Genomic DNA, 18,162 nt, shown 5'->3' with positions numbered 1-18,162 from the left:
GGCTTGGTCCAACGAAGGCTCAGAATGACGTAGGAAAGGTAGTGGTCGGCCAAGAATTACGAATGAACGTCAAGAAAGGCGTCTTCGGCGACTGGCTTCAGTTAACCCGTTTGAGACAACTCGGTCGGTGGAGGTTACTTGGAGGCTTGTTTTGGAAAAACAGGTGTCTATGCGAACAATTTATCGCGGAATCCGTTCACATGGCTTAGCTCATAACGACCAATTGATCGAGTGGTGTACGCTGAGGGAGCATTGGATCGATGAATGGCACCAAATCATCTTTAGTGATGAATCTCGGTTTTGCCTATGGCAATCTGATGGGCGGTTGCATGTCAGAAGACCTAGAGGACAAAGGCTAAATTTGCAATTCGAACTTCGACGCCATTCTGGCTTAACACCCGGTGCTATAATTTGGGGTGCAATACAGTATCGAAGCAGGTCACCTCTAGTCTTCATTCAAGGAAGTCTTGAATGTCAATTTACATTATCTTGTTGATCGATAACGATTAAAGCAAATTGTGAGGTTAGAAAAAGTCGTCGCTGTTGTTTAGTGTTTACGTTCCTTTTGAGATCCTCGTTTCATTGCTTTCCTACGTGTAATAAAACAATTCTTTTCGGAGCTAACTTTTGCCTGTGTTTTTTACGATCCCTGCAAGTTTCAAAACATTCGAAGATAACGAATATTCGCGTTGACTAACGTAGATAAACGTAGTAATGTCGTGACGTCATGGATGCGTAATGATGTACACGCATCGCCTCGTGATTCTGACTATACTTATGTTACCTTTTACTATCCCACCTCCACCCGGCGGCACGGCAATTTTGCCGGAGTACATACACTATTACGGATATTACTATCAAGTAATAGTGCAGTGCTTATCAACATAATTACCGGCGTCTCGCCTCCGCATTTTGACTTTGTTGTGTATTATGTTCTGTGTCAATTTTAAGGAACTTCCTCACGATGTGACATGAGTATAATAATATACCTTTTTGAATTTCAACTACTAATTTGTTATCTAAATTCAGAATTTTTAAATTTTTAAAAAGAGATTGCGGTACTATTCCCGTTGCTGAAATTACAAGTGGTAAAATCGAAATTTTTTCTAAACACCAAAGATTTCTCATAGCAACGGACAGCTCTAAATATTTATTAATTTTTGTGTTATATGTCTGTGTTATATTGTGTGAATTTGGAACAGCTATATCTAAAAGATATGCTTGCTTTTGTTGTTTATTTAAAATAATAATGTCTGGTCTGTTATGCTTAATATGAATGTCAGTTAAAATTGTTCTATCAAAATATAACTTGTAACTGTCATTTTCCAAACAACTTTCTGGTGTATAACTATAATGTGGTTGTGTATTCTTTAATAAATTGAATTTAACAGCTAAATTCATGTGTATAATTTTAGCGAATATATCGTGTCGTTTTTTATATTCGCTTTGAGCCAGAACGGTGCAAGAAGAAATAATGTGTTCAATTGTTTCCCCTTTAGTTCCGCAAATCCTACATTTATCAATTATCGATTGTAAACCGCATATGTGTTTTTTATAATTTCTTGTATTTATAACACGATCTTGTATTGCAAATATAAAACCCTCCGTCTCAGGGTGAATATTTGATTTCTTAAGCCATGCATGAGATGCCTGAATATTAACTTCTGGTTGTTCCAGTTCTTTAAAGTATCTCCCATGTAAAGACTTCTGTTTTATATTTGCTATTGTGTCAGGTATATTTGGCTTAACAATGTCTGAAATTATATTATCACTTAAATTTAAAGGTGTGTAGCCTTTATCGGCTGAAACCAAAGCATTGAAAAAGGTGTTATCACGAGCTCTATTGAGGAAATAATTTTTTATTGAAGCAATTTGATTTTTTAGCAGTATTTCTAGATTTGAAAAACCCCTACCACCGTTTTCACGTGGTAAATTAAATCTTTCAATAGCAGATTTGGGGTGATGTTTACTAAGTTTGTTAAAAAGAACTCGCTTTTAATGTTTATATTCTGTAAATTAGTTTTGGACCATTTTATAACACCAAAAGAATAGGTCAACAATGGAACAGCATATGTATTAACTGCTTTAATTAAATTATTACCGTTTAATTTTGATTTTAAAATAGATTTAATTCTTAAATAAAATTGCTTTTCTAAATTTTCTTTTATAATTGAGTGTTGAATATGATTTGATTGATTAATACCTAAATATTTATAAAATTCTCCTTTATTTAAATTTTTAATGATTTCTCCTAATACCTAATACTCATATTCCAATACTTCGTTAAATATCATTATCTCGACTAAACGAGTAAAAAATCAATTCCTATTGCCTTTGATTTTATATTACTAAATTGGCCACCTAAATGCAACCCTATGCAAGAAATTTTACTTTTGGATGTCACTCATAGAGAGCGCAGCAATCAACGAAACAAATTTTTACAGTCGACCGAATGAATTTGTGAGCACTAATTAGAGTTGATGAATATTCAGGCGAGCGGTTCTTTCTTTGCCAATTTTCACAGACATAACGTACGCTATCAAGGGCCGAGCCTTTGATTTTATATTAATATTAAATCAAAGATTAAACGAAATCTCCTCCTGGAATCCGAGGGTTTTTCGTTTTCCGCTTACATTTTCAAACTAAAAGAAATAGCGAAAACATATCAGTAGTAAAAATTTTCGGTTTTTTTGCGCTCTGCAAAGTATCTCTTTGTAGACTCCAGTCGCTTGGGAAGGGACATTAGGTGGGGAGGTGCAGCAACACTATTTCGTTCGACCGTTCTGTGGTTCGCTCAGGTCGATTTATTAGTAAACTAGCTGTACCCAGCCACGTGTTGCTGTGGCCCAGTAAAAAAAAAGTACTCGGCCACAAATTTTTTTTTATCTACTTTGGATTACAAATGGACTCATTATTATATCGAAAACAGTTTAATAATGAATCATATTATTAAACTGGTTTTGGTAACTTTTAGCTTTTGTTACATTGGCAACATCAGCCGTTTGATGTCAGGTCAGGTCACGAAGTAAATTTAGTAAATATATCCTTACGTTTTTGTGAAAAATGTCTGTTACAACCCACGCGAAAGTCCCTAGTCCATATGACAACTTGAACAGCTAAAATTTCAGGAATTAGTAAAGCAAAGTAGATAAAATAGTATATTACACTCGTTTAATAAGACGTATTATCACATTCGTTCCATTAAAGCACTTCTGGCTATGCTCGTCGTGCTTTAAACACACTCATGTGATAATAAAGCGTCTTATTAAACTCGTATAATAATATACTATTTTTATCCAAAATCATGTGTAATAAGCGAATTATTGTGGTCATTTGACCATTTGAGGCAAGGAATATAGATCGTTATTCATTACCCACTAGTGAGAGAAAAACTCGGACTCTCGGAATAATTAGGTTTTCTCACAGTTTTGTTAATAAACATGAAAAGTCATTATAACATCCACAAACAAAACAAAATGTCACAATAACAATCATCCCACACCCTTGGAATATATTCTTGTGAAAATTTTATAAATATTATTTCAATATTTAAATCAATTACACACGATTTTGGTTAAAATGTTATAACTAATATTCAGGGTGATTCATATAGTTTCATACATATTTTAATCAGTAGCAGATTCCGATCTCAAAAGGCTCTTAACAATAAAATATTGAGTCATACATCAAAAATTGGCAAAAATTACCACATCGGTCTTTTCACTATTATCAAATGCTATTTCTTCGCTAATTTATTAATTATTTATTCCACTTTACCTTTATGTCATAACAGAAACAAACAATTATTGATATAAAGCAAATATTGGTATCATGAAGGTCGCTTTAGTTTCATTTTGATAACAATTCCTTCGAATCACCCCGGCAGCTTGTTTCAACGTAAAATATTTTCATTTTTCTGCGGTTCTTAAAAGGTGGTAGTTATGTACACTCTTCAGCATGCTTTATCTTCAACAATTTTAACGTTAGAACCTAGGCATTTTTGTAAGAGTGTCTAGAGGTCGGAATCTACCACCAGTTAAAGTTTGTATGATACCATATGAATCACCCTGTAGGTAAATAAAAACACGCGCGTATTCGAATGCAACGTTGTGTCAAAATTTCAAAACAATCGGTGAAGAACTTTCGGGGATTTAATATTTTGAACAAACGAACCTATAGATTGAGAAATAGTGGATTTTCGTATTTTGCCGTTACTAACAGCGCAAAAGATCGGCCAAACCTTTAGAAATTTAATAAAAAAAAAAAATTGGAAATAGCAATAGTTCAGGAGTTATACATTTTTTAATGGAACCCCTGTAACCCCACTTTTTTACGAAAAAGATGACATTAATCTAAAACGATGACAGATAAATGTTGACAAAAGGAGATTCTAAACTTAAAATTTAACTTAGAATCAAAATTTTAAATCAAAATGAAACCTTTCCATAAAAAACAAAGATGGCGTCGATTTCCGGTAATTCCGGAAGTGTCGCCATTTGGAAAATATTTTATTTGAATTTGGAGCCGTCCATTATAGTCGGCTACCAATTTTCATATTCATACGATTTTAGGAAATCAGAAAGTTTCTAACGAACGGGCTACATGAATCACCCTGTATAATATAAGGTACCTACATAACAACACGCACCTATTCAAATGCAACGTTGTGTCAAATTTTCATAGCAATCGGTGAAGAACTTTCGGAGATCTTAGATTTTGAACAAACGAACACGGTACATTTTTATTTACGAGGGTCATCCAGAAGTAAGGTTACAAGGGCTCCTGAGGCCGAGGGAAATTTTTTGTTTCGAAGTTGGAGCACCTGGCATGTAGGGGGGATCCTAGCTGTAAGTTTGTTTGGTTCTGCGTGTTTGTCGGCCATTTTGTTCAGCCACAATAAATTTTTCCGATGGAGAGGTCGTCGTGCGCTCCCGCCACCTCCGTTTTGCACAGGAAGGAGAAGCTTTTCTGGGTTCTATCGTGACGGGGAATGAGACGACGGTGTGTCACTACACCCCAGAATCCAAAAGACAATCACTTTAGTGGCGTCATTCATTTTCCTCAGCCACCAGAATGTTCAAGACGAACCATTCAGCCGGAGAAGTCATGGCATCTGTTTTTGGGACCGTAATGGGTTCCTTTTGGTGGATTTCATGCCTAAAAGGACTACCATTAATGCAGAGGTTTACTGCAATACCCTAAAAAAACTCAGAAAAGCCATTTAGAACCGCAGAAGGGAAATGCTGACCCGAGGAGTCAGCCTCCTGCATGACAACGCCAGGCGCCATACCGCGCCAGTTTCACAGGAGCTGCTGACATCGTTTGGATGGGATATTGTGACCCACCCCCCCTATTCACCGGACTTGGCGCCTTCGGACTATCACTTTTTCACTAAACAAAAGGAGTTTTTGGGTGGGAAACGTTTTTACAACAATCAGGAGGTCGAAGAAGTGGCTGAAAGAGCTGGCGGTGAAGGTTTATGACAATGGAATACAAAAGCTGGTGCCCCGACTGCAAAAATATCTCGATCTCGACGGCGATTACGTTGAAAAATAGTTTAATATATTTGTGAAGTATCCTGTGAATTTCAATTGAATACAAGCATTTCTCGATCCTACATAAATGTTGTAACCTTACTTTCTGGATGACCCTCGTATATAGATTAACCCCATCAGCCGCTAACAGAACTATTTGTACCATCATGTTTTCATACAATTTCTTTCGTCACTTTAAAAATGTATCAAAGAAATAATAATATCAATTTGAAAAATAAACAGAAAAAAAATCTGTATGAAAACAAGATGCTATACCAGGAATGATGTTATTAAAAAAATATGTACTATTAAATTTTCGATCGCACGGTAGTTTAATTTCAGAATAGGGTGCCGGTCGAGTGACGTTCATGCATTCATTAAAGTTTTGTTATCAATCACCCATTTTTGTTATTTAAATTCAAAAGTATTAACGTAGTCCATTTATTTAAATATAAGTAACGAATAGCGAATGTTAGGAAATGTGGTTCCAAGTCTCACGTGGATCTTTTTTGTCGAGTCATTTTGATATTGGCAACAAAGGTTTTTAAATGACAGAAATGGCAATTTCTCGTAAGTATCAAAAGATTTTATGAGTATTAAGATAGGTAAGGACATTATACCGATCGAAGACAACAACAATTGTCTTCGATCGGTATAATGTCCTTAACGTTCGTGACCCTTTGAGGTTTTTTGCGCGATTGAATATTTATTACAAAGCGTTCGTAGAATAGGCAATGCGATATATGTTACCCTTCCACATCATGTTGCCATAATGTCGATTTTTGTATTACGTTTCTATAGCAATCTGCAAACATTACCGCCATTGGAGTTTTTGTGAAAATATTGACGAAATCCAATTTCGCGGCCGGTGCTCTTATCGAAGGCCGTTAAAGTAAACTAGAATTTCCGATGATTTGCAACATGTATAATCTTACAATCTTACTTATCATAACAGAACTTAACATTTACCTTCAAACAATATTTCTATAGCGACATGCCGACATGTAAGCCGACTTTATATTTACATATTGACAGTAAAGTAAATCTTACTTGTTCATTTTATAATTACAAATTTTCGGTTGCACAAAAAATTTTGTGTACACCTTGGCAGCGAAATCCTTTAACATCTTCGAAATTGTCTTGCCTCGGCCGCAAGCGGCCTCGACGACAATTTTTCTCTCGGTACGTTAAAGAACGATTTCGCGGCCTTGATATACAAACAACTATCGTATGATCAAAAAGTCTTTGGATCAGGGTTGCCATGGAATTAATAAGCTACGAGTCGCTAGGAAATTATTTACTTCAATTATTTTTGATATTTACTTGACAACTTTCAAGTTAGCAGGTTATAATTCAAAATGTTTCAAAGAGAGCATATTTTTTTATGATTGAATCATGCTACAGGAATGGAAATCGTGGTGAAAATTGTAAATGGGTTTATTCGCTTCGTTTATGTTTAAATGAGTTCCTTGAGAGATTAGCGCTACTTTGAAGTACACATAAAAACTACGGGCAGTAGAAGTAAATAATTCTACAGAGGGTTTTTACACTTAATGGCTATCGCGATCCAAAGACTTTTTGATATTAAGATATTACTGTCAAGTTTAACACAAGTAAACACAATGTACTGTCTTCGAAACAGACGTGGTAAACAAGCAAACAGAATTCAGTCGCGCAAAAAATAAATTACGAATTAACTGAAATTGATTCAGATCTTGAAGATGACGAAAAATTTATTCTCACTGTCGCCTTTTGCGGTTTTTCGTTCCTTTGAATCGGATTTTGAAAATTCGCTACTCTTGTTTGCAAACTAATTCTTGGCACAGACGTACGATCGACGTACGTTCAGAAAAGTCAATAGGTAAAGTGTTCTTAGCCTAATTCTTTTTTACATTATAGAGAAGGATTATTAAGTGTATTGATCGAACAAATTAAAAAACAATTACGAATACTAGCCCCGAAGTAAGCGTAGAATCAACTTCGACAGTTAGTTGTGGTCGTTTTAGTGGTCACTCTTTCTCTGAAATTAAATTATGAATCCGAGTCGAATGAACTGTAAGTTTATCAAAAATGAATAAACAAATTCTAATGGAATATTTTCAGACGACTACCTAAAACTAGTCCGTGTGATAGGCAGCGACATTTATCAGTTCAAATTTGTTAAACAGTTGCTGAAGCTAACGCTCATCGCCTACTTAACACTGTTATTCCTTCAGCTTTATTATTTCTTTCAAACACCTAACGTGGAAGACCTAATTAAATACGGACCACTCTTCTTGCAAATGTGTTTCGTAATTTGCCCCGACCAGTATCACACTTGTATACGGGAAATGATTTCAGGCCGTTTTTGCGTTCACCATTCTCTTGGTCAAAAACCATATGGTCGATGATGTTATGAGCACCATAGAGCTCTGGGACATCAGTTCGGCCGGAAACGACGTCAAACTGAGAATACTGAGAGAGTCGAGGCAGATTAACGCGTTCGTAGTGGTCAACATAACTCTGATCGTGCTGTGCAGCACCTCTCGCATTTTATCATTTCATAATGACCCAGAAGTAATTTTTATTCAAGTTATATTCGACAAGTTGTATCCCCGGGAGGCCAATATTTGTGTTTTCATTTTCAAAACGACGATGTATTTGGGGTGTCTTGTGATGGTGGCACATACATACCAAGTTATTTATGTCACTCAACAAGTGAAATTTCAAATGTATCTCTGTAACGCATTCATCGAAGGACTTAACATTCATTTTCAAGAGCTTGAGGATCCCATCCGTAGTAACATTTATCAAAAGGAGATCGAGTCGAAACTGAAGATGATAATAGACAGACACTGCGTATTTCTTCGGTAAGGTTTTATTTTCATTTCTCCAATTTTTCTTATTTCATTAGTTGGAATGTTTCATTCGTTAACTCTATTCTAACATACAATGAGAATTAGTTATGTATAGAGCGAAACAATTATTATCAACTACGAGGATAGTGTTTATAAATTTAAGTTCTTTACAGAAGGAAAAATAACAGTTTGATGCTAATGAGTAATCTGATAATACCATTTACTATTGGTGCTATCACCATTGGAATAAGTATGGTGCTTTCATTCTTATAAGTAAGTTGTTTGCTTCTGTCTTCTTATTTATTTGATATATTATTTGATTAAATAATTATCGATTAATTCCCACATACATCAAACGTACGTGGTCATCCAACCAAGAATGTTTATCGCGATAAAAACGTCCTACTACTCCTGTCACTGTGAAGAAATTTAATTTAATCGTTTTCTCTTGCAACTTTGTAAATTGTAGGAGGTGCTGTCGTGGCGTTATTATTTGATGACTGTCGTTGCGCTCTTTACCATCTCAAGTCTAGTCACGGCTGGACAACTTTTCGAGGACGAGGTAAAAATAAATAACAAATTTATTTTGTACGAAGATCCTTTTACAGTCAGAAAACATGTTCCTAAAATTTACGGCAACCGAATGGTATACTTGGAACATCAGAAACAGAAAGACACTAGTTCTGATTTTGATGAACACTGCCCAACCCCTACGGTTGAAATTTTCCGAGAGTTTCGTCATAAACTTTGACCTCCTGGTGTTCGTGAGTAACATTTCAGAACTTTTTCTCGTCAGTTTTTCATTTTGTTTCGCTTTACAGATATGCAAGGCTCTCTACTCCGTACTGTCGATTCTTGTCAAAGAGAAATACAATTAGATATGACTGTATTCAAATTTGAACGTGAAGAAATGATTCTAAAATACATGTCGTTGCCTAGATCGTACTTTATTTTTTCCAATTTTCTTCTCTGCGGTAGGGGCATCGCTGTCATTTGCGACCTCTGGGACTCTTGGTCAGCTCTAGGTTTTCAACGTCACGTCCGAGTTGTACGAAAGGATGGAAAACAACATCATGATGGGCGCGATGGTGTTCCTCGAGTTTCCCCTGGTCAAAATCGCAACATCTACTACGCGAAATTCTTCTTCGAAAAAGTTGCACCTTTCTGCTCTACTTGTCTCGCTTATTTGTACTACGCCACATTTCCACTTCTGGGCTACATGATTGTGTCTTGTGTCTTTTTCCTAACTGGTGCATTCTTCCAGTTGGGAAAAAAATCCAACGACACTATCTACATCTACTGTCGATCATCAGCCTCCACTTTGGACTCATTGTGGTAGCCACGGCCGCCACTCGTGAACCATCTTGTCAAAGTGTTTTCCAGAAACGACAAGAAACTTATTTTCTCAGAGTGCGTTCGAAAATGTTGATGAGCGCCGGAAATTGTCGGTGGATTTCTTGGAACATTTCCAATCGAAGAACTTTGCTAATTTGCATAATCAATGCCCAGAAACCCTTCATCATACGCACAGTTTTCTGTCTTTGTGAATTCCCCTTTCACTGAATTAAGTTAAATCAGCCACTTGAAAGATAACAATAACGGCAATCGGGGGAATTACCATTTGTCGCGGACTCAGTGCCTCCTTAAAAACAGTGCATCGATATCGCGAAGTGGCATCAAAATCGTCAACCATGAGAGGCAAGACAGATCACAAAGCCTGCGGCAACTGGTAAGCCCTTTCGGTCCTTCGACCTCACAGCTGACGCTTTCTTCCCCAGCAATAAAGAAATCCCCCCACACAACTACGTGTTGCACACGGCGCACTGCGCCCGCAACATCACTCTCTGCCACCTCTGCACAGAACCGATCCCGAGGAATCAGTTCGAGAGCCATAAGAAGGCCTGCCCCTGCGTGGTAGCCAAGCAGAAGAAGAAGCCGCCGCCGCCGTCTCCCATCAAGCTGGAACTCAGTTCGTACTACCGGGAGCAAAAAGCGATCCAGGACAAGAAGGCGGCGGCGAGGAAAGAGCGGCTGATACGGAAGTACGACAGAATGCTGGACCCGGGGTACAAGCTCGGCAGTGGGAAACCACGCGAAAAGTGTTTGGTGTGTTGGAATTTTAAGGACGACCTAAGCCACTTTCTCGGTCTTTGTTTACCAAAAGATTGTAAGTTGAGTAGATTATTTAAACTTGCCGCCCAAACGCTGGGTGCTGATTGGTCGATGTCGACAAAGCCAACCAGATTATTTTGTTCGGTAAAAACGTTTAATATGTCTTTTATCACCTCGTAATAAGTTTGTGCTTCGTATTTTATTTTCGTTCAATAGTTGGCAAAAGAGACACGACGAAAAGCTAGTTTGAATCTTGATTATCTCAAAGATTAGTTTCTCAGCCGTTACGTAGGTATATTAGATATCATTAATTGCACACAATACATTGATAAAATGATCGAGTACCTACATATCAGATAAAAAATTTCTGTAATAGATTGTATGGTTTGCAATTAAGTTCTCAAAGGTATCAAAATTTTCGGTGAAAATAGATGACATCTATGACAATTTTTTGTAGACAGGGTTGTTATAAATGTTTCTATCATCGTAGTTGGCTGGGCGATTAATTTTAGGTGTGCCGCTTTAGGTATATACGAGTACATACATTCCTACATGACAGTTGACAAATGTCCGGTGGCAAAAACTACCGCTAGTACCGCCACCTATCTGTGATTGCGATATTAGTCTAATGTTGACAAATCCAAAGTCTTCGTCGAAAGAAAATTCAAACATTTTTGTGTCATTCATGTAGAAATTAATATTGTTTTTTGCATGTTTTGTGTGTGACAATTGTTGCAGTTGATTCATTTGTTCCAAAACCTCCGACCTTCGAGTACGCCACCGCCGCTTTTTCACTACTACCAACAATAACAACAACAACAACAGAAACCACCCACTCCACTTCCGCCGGCGCCTTTCTCTTTATTCCAAGAGGAACCGTCGGCGGAAGCCGACACCAATCGGCAGGCGACAAAAAGGCCAGTGGTGACGCTCCTGTCTATCAATTCTATCATGGAGCAACACCAAGAGGAATATTTCGTTTCGGTGCAGAGCAGCTGCCGCGTCAACCCCCAACCGCCGTGACAACCGCTTCCGCCCCCACCCATCATGATACAGCAACCAAACCAACCGCCGCCGCCGCTTTTTCACTACTACCAACGATAACAACAACAAAAGAAACCACCAACTCCACTGCCGCCGGCGCCTCTCTCTTTATTCCAAGAAGAACCGCCGGCGGAAGCCGACACCAACCGGCAGACTACAAAAACGCCAGTGGTGACGCTCCTGTCTATCATGGAGCAACACCCAGAGAAGTATTTCGTGTCGATGCAGGGCAGCTGCCGCGTCAACCCCCAACCGCCGTAACAACCGCTTCCGCCCTCACCCAGCATGATACAGCAACCAAACCAACCGCCACCAACGCTTTTTCACTACTACCAACGATAACAACAACAAAAGAAACCACCAACTCCACTGCCGCCGGCGCCTCTCTCTTTATTCCAAGAAGAACCGCCGGCGGAAGCCGACACCAACCGGCAGACCACAAAAACGCCAGTGGTGACGCTCCTGTCTATCATGGAGCAACACCCAGAGAAGTATTTCGTGTCGATGCAGGGCAGCTGCCGCGTCAACCCCCAACCGCCGTAACAACCGCTTCCAACCCCACTCATCATGATACAGCAACCAAACCAACCGCCGCCGCCGCTTTTTCACTACTACCAACGATAACAACAACAAAAGAAACCACCCAATCCACTTCCGCCGGCGCCTTTCTCTTCATTCCAAGAGGAACCGCCGGCGGAAGCCGACACCAACCGGCAGACGACAAAAACGCTAGTGGTGACGCTCCTGTCTATTATGGAGCAACATCCAGAGAAGTATTTCGTGTCGATGCAGGGCAGCTGCCGCGTCAACCCCCAACCGCCGTAACAACCGCTTCCGCCCTCACCCAGCATGATACAGCAACCAAACCAACCGCCACCAACGCTTTTTCACTACTACCAACGATAACAACAACAAAAGAAACCACCAACTCCACTGCCGCCGGCGCCTCTCTCTTTATTCCAAGAAGAACCGCCGGCGGAAGCCGACACCAACCGGCAGACTACAAAAACGTCAGTGGTGACGCTCCTGTCTATCATGGAGCAACACCCAGAGAAGTATTTCGTGTCGATGCAGGGCAGCTGCCGCGTCAACCCCCAACCGCCGTAACAACCGCTTCCGCCCTCACCCAGCATGATACAGCAACCAAACCAACCGCCACCAACGCTTTTTCACTACTACCAACGATAACAACAACAAAAGAAACCACCAACTCCACTGCCGCCGGCGCCTCTCTCTTAATTCCAAAAATCTGGGACGCCCACTTGGCCAACATCAACGTTACAGATACCTGCAAAAAACTGGAAGCTATGAAAATGTGATTGAAGCGTGAGCGTGGTTCTTGTTAAGATTTAAGGAAAGGGTAATTTATTTATTGTAACAAAAAAAAAATTAAGAAGTTTGCTTGTACATGAAAAATTTTAATACGATGAAATTATAATAAAGACTGGGATTAAGCTCACAAAATTTTTATTTGTTAATCACTTGAAGTTAATATAATGTTTTTGTCACGTTCCATATAAAAAGTGATCAAAAAGAAAACAAACTAAAGCAGGCGTTGCAAATTATGGGTCATGTCGTAGCGGAATCCTATGCAAATAAGCGTTCAATGCATGGGTGTAAAATTGTGCATTTTATTATTATTGTCTGATAATTGAGAACATTTATAAAATAAACAAGAGCAACACTTTACATTCCTAAGGACCCGATTTCAAGTTATGGTGGCAAATAGGTGGTGCAGCGCAAATGTGTAGCTATCTTTGTCCTACACATTAATTACCAATATGCGTCATCTTTCTCTCTTGCGCCGTTACCATGCCAACAGCAAGTGCAACCGTGGCAAGTCAACTTGAAATCGACCTCTAAGAGTGCGTAAATTACCAGGTTTATTGTCACATGAGACGCCACTGGTAAAGCAGATGTTTTGCGGAAATGTCAAAGAAACGTCAATTTTAAAGCAACGGCGCTGTTGTTAACTTTGGAAAAAGGTTAAACATTTATTGATTCTGAATTATCGGCAGAAAAATGAAACGGAATAAGTTTTTCCTTTGTTCAAACATGTCGTAAAATGTTTGCTCATTGCTTTGTCTTTGGTCAGCTTTTCATTCTTCTACTAGCGGACCCGGCAATGCTTCGCTATTGCTAAATTTGGTTTTACAGGTGTCCCAAAAAAAAGGCGACTCCATAGCTCCCTTGTTTATCGGAGGATTTTAATTAACTATACACCAAATTAAATGATTGTGAATAGGCTACAAAAGGGTCTAATAAATTCCCGTATAACCGTCACTTGGCATACCCTTACATTTGAAAAAAAAGTTAGGGGTGGTTGCGCACTTCCGGGATGAGATATGCAAAAACCATATAGGAATGTGGGAAACGAAAAACAAAAATCGAACTGTTTTGGAATTTTTTACAAAAATCGCCCATGTCCAAGTTATGAATTTTATTCCAGTTAAAGTTTCCACATTGTATACTATCGCGGCCAAAAAATAGTAGGACAATACGTGTCTACAGTAACGTATTGTCCTACTATTTTTTGGCCGCGATAGTAGATAAGAGATAGATTAGAAATATTACTTGAAGGCAACGAGCCAATAGATAAATTATTCAAACCTAATTATCTTGAGCTATATTATTATTAATTCTTTATCATACTCGTAAGTAAGAAACTATTTGAATACCACTAATAAAATATCAATTCAACAAAAAAACACAATTTTTTGATTCTTGTGATAATGCCTCATGTCCATGTGCCGATTGCAAATCCCCAATGCCATTAACAATTAATACATTCGTTTGGGTTCTCGAATCGCTAGGAAGCCTCAATTATGATTTCGCTTCTCGCCGCAGTTTATCAATTATGATTTTTGTTTTCTTTGGGAAATTTTAACAAAATCATTCTATTTCTAACTACTTCGTGCGCATTATGACAACCAATTCATTTTGTTGTTATGTACAAAATCAGTGAAAACAATTATACAGGGTGTATCTGAAATACGTGTGTTAATTTTAACCAGTGGAAGAACTCGCCAATTCATGAAACTTTTCTCTGTAACACTTTTACGAAAAAGCATTACAAATTGATTTAAAATTTGGAGGCAAAAATATTGGAATTCTTTTACGAATTTTGCAAAATGTTATAGAGAAAAGTTTCATAAATTGACGAGGTCTTTCACTGGTTAAAATTAACACACATATTTCAGATACACTCTGTATACAGCCTGACTTTGAAAATTATGCAGATATTTTAACCAGTGATACGGGGTGATCAAGAAGGACTGTTTAAGTTGGTAATGCTGAATTTTATTTTTAAATGGTACAACTGAACTAACTTCCGGTTGTTGACGGCTTCACACTGACAGCCGCATCAGTGACAAATTTGACATTTCAAATTAAATTAAACATGCTGGTGAATCGTTCGAGAGAAGAGTTAATTTATGTTTGGAGCAAAATGGGAAGCACTTCGAGAATTTCCTTTACTTAATTTTTAGATTATTATTCCGAATTCCAACTTTGATTTCTTTTTGCCGTTAATTTTTACTCTCATAACCTATCATTTTGTCGTTATTAATGCTACGTCAGATATCTGTCAAATAAACTCACAAAACATATCCGGTTGCAGTGTTGTAAATAGCCGAATAAAAAAATGTTCTTAATTGTGTTGCCAACTTAAACAGTCCTTCTTGATCACCCGGTAGAACTCCACAATAGGAAACGATTGAGATTTTATGAAAAAAATGGGTCAAAAAAATAGTAGACTTATAATAAATTCAATTATTTGGATTTCACATTTAATTGCCAAACAAAACCGCAAAAGGACTTCAGGGTCACTTTGACAAATTCATCTTCAAATTTTTATTTCTTTTAATCGGATTTTGAAAATTCGCTACTATAGTTTGCAAACTAATTCTTAGACACAGACGTACGAAACAAATAGTGAAAGAATTCTCTACTGTTCAAAAAATCCAATAGTAGAGTGTTGTTAGTCTAATTCTTTATTACATTACCGAGAATCATTATTAGGTGTATTGATCGATGAAATTAGGAAACAATTACAAATAATATTTCGGAAGCAGAATCAATTTCGATAGTTATAGTCGTGGTCTTTTTGTTGGAAACTCATTCTTTGAAATAAAATAATGAATCCGGGTCGAATGAACTGTAAGTTTATCAAAAATGAATAAATAAATTCTAGTGGAATATTTTCAGACGACTACCTAAAACTAGTCCGTGTGATAGGCAGCGACATTTATCAGTTCAAATTTGTTAAACAGTTGCTGAAGTTAACGCTCATCGCCTACTTAATACTCTTACTCCTTCAGCTTTATTACTTCTTTCAAACACCTAATGTGGAAGACCTAATTAGATACGGACCACTCTTCTTCCAAATGTGTTTCGTAATTTGCCCCGACCAGTATGACACTTGTATGCAAGAAATGATTTCAGGTTTCCTTTGCGTTCGTCATTCTCTTGGTTAAAAATCATCTGGTCGATGATGTTATGAGCGCCATAGAGCTCTGGGACATCAGTTCGGCCGGAAACGACGTCAAACTGAGAATTCTGAGAGAGTCGAGGCAGATTAACGCGTTCGTCGTGGTCAACATAACTCTGATCGTGCTGTGCAGCACCTCTCACATTTTATCATGTCATAATGACCCCGAAATAATTTTTATTCAAGTTATATTCGACAAGTTGTGTCCCCGGGAGGCCAATATTTGTGTTTTCATTTTCAAAACGACGATGACTTTGGGGTGTCTTGTGATGGTGGCACATACATACCAAGTTATTTATGTCACTCAACAAGTGAAATTTCAAATGTATCTCTGTAACGCATTCATCGAAGGACTTAACATTCATTTTCAAGAGCTTGAGGATCCCATCCGTAGTAACATTTATCAAAAGGAGATCGAGTCGAAACTGAAGATGATAATAGACAGACACTGCGTATTTCTTCGGTAAGGTTTTTTTTCATTTCTCCAATTTTTCTTATTTCATTAGTTTATCAAAAACAAATTATCAAAATTTTATTTTGATTGGAATATTTCATTCGTTAACTCTATTCTAACATACTATGAGAATCAGTTATGTATAGAGCGAAACAATTATTATTATCAACTACGAGAATAGTGTTTATAAATTTAAGTTCTTTACAGATGGACAAATAACGGTTTGATGCTGATGAGTAATCTGATAATACCATTTACTATTTGTGCTATCATCATTGGAATAAGTATTGTGCTTTCATTCTTGCAAGTAAGTTGTTTGCTTCTGTCTTCTTATTTATTTGAAATTTGATATATTATTTGATTAAATTATTATCGATTAATTCCCACATACATCAAACGTACGTGTTCATCCAATCAAAAATGTTTATCGCGATAAAAACGTCCTACTACTCCTGTCACTGTGAAGAAATTTAATTTAATCGTTTTCTCTTGCAACTTTGTAAATTGTAGGAGGTGCTCTCGTGACGTTATTATTTGATGGCTGTCGTTGCGCTCTTTACCATCTCAAGTCTAATCACGGCTGGACAATGTTTCCAGGACGAGGTAAAAGTAAATAACAAATTTATTTTATATGAAGGTCCTTTTACAGTCAGAAAACATGTTCCTAAAATTTACGGCAACCGAATGGTATACTTGGAACATCAGAAACCGAAAGAAACTAGTTCTGATTTTGATGAACACTGCCCAACCCCTACGGTTGAAATTTTCCGAGAGTTTCGTCATAAACTTTGACCTCCTGGTGTTCGTGAGTAACATTTCAGAACTTTTTCTCGTCAGTTTTTTATTTTGTTTCGCTTTACAGATATGCAAGGCTCTCTACTCCGTACTGTCGATTCTTGTCAAAGTGAAATACAATTAGATCTGACTGTATTCCAATTTGATCTTCTAAAATAAAGTTGACTCAAGTTGCAAAGAATCACTTGTCATTTGCAACAGCATTTTTTCAATATTTTTGAACCAAATAAAGGCACAACGGGACCAGAAAATCATAGTTTGGATTGAATATTTTCCATATAAGTACAGTTTTGAAGTAATTTCAAATGACTAATGCCATAAAAGTGCTGTTGCAAATGACAAGTGGTTCTTTGCAACTTGAGTCAACTATAGATAAACTCTGCACTTACGGTCCACTCATAGATTGCTTGATATATGCTTGATATAAATGTTACTAAAAGTGTTCACTCTACGCTACACTCTACACTCTACGCGAAATTAAAAAAAAAATGGAAAGAGCAGGTTTACACGTGATGTTTTATTATTATTCTGCATGTTTGCACTTAGGAAAGACGAAAGAAAACTTCAGTATAGTAGGAGTAATATATTAGGTTTAATTAGTACAGGGTATTTCACGAGTGATAATGTGCCCAACGGAATTAAAAAATGCAACGCACCATACATTTTCGAATTTCCGAAAAAAGCTGGCTACTGAAATTAAAATATCAAGCTTTTTTCGAAAATGGCTAAACACAAACAAGAGATTATTTAATATTTAATGCATGAACAAAAATTATCTCTGTATCATTTTCGATGTTTGTAATGTCACTTAAAGCGTTCATTATGCTACTGTATAATCTGTTTCAAAATCAAAAATCCACCAACAGTGCATTCTACCTCGAAAATACAGGGTCATTA

At 37.4% G+C, this 18,162-nt stretch overlaps 1 protein-coding gene and 1 long non-coding RNA gene across 2 annotated transcripts; both read left to right on the top strand.

Annotated features, from left to right (window-relative positions):
- The first annotated feature begins 9,785 nt into the window (after positions 1-9,785).
- LOC138127631 (putative uncharacterized protein ENSP00000383309) lies at positions 9,786-13,100 on the top strand. The gene is made up of 3 exons (XM_069043691.1): positions 9,786-10,100; positions 10,150-10,538; positions 11,222-13,100. Exons 1-3 carry the CDS (start codon positions 10,063-10,065, stop codon positions 12,844-12,846), a joined length of 2,052 nt encoding a protein of 683 aa, XP_068899792.1. The 5' UTR covers positions 9,786-10,062; the 3' UTR covers positions 12,847-13,100.
- Positions 13,101-16,958: 3,858 nt separating this feature from the next.
- LOC138127630 (uncharacterized) lies at positions 16,959-18,162 on the top strand. The gene is made up of 3 exons (XR_011158292.1): positions 16,959-17,073; positions 17,120-17,275; positions 17,333-18,162. It is a non-coding gene; the product is annotated as an uncharacterized lncRNA (long non-coding RNA).

The sequence above is a fragment of the Tenebrio molitor genome, chromosome 4, assembly GCF_963966145.1.
Source record: "Tenebrio molitor chromosome 4, icTenMoli1.1, whole genome shotgun sequence".
NCBI lineage: Eukaryota > Metazoa > Arthropoda > Insecta > Coleoptera > Tenebrionidae > Tenebrio > Tenebrio molitor.
This window is presented reverse-complemented; position numbering and strand designations above follow the sequence as displayed.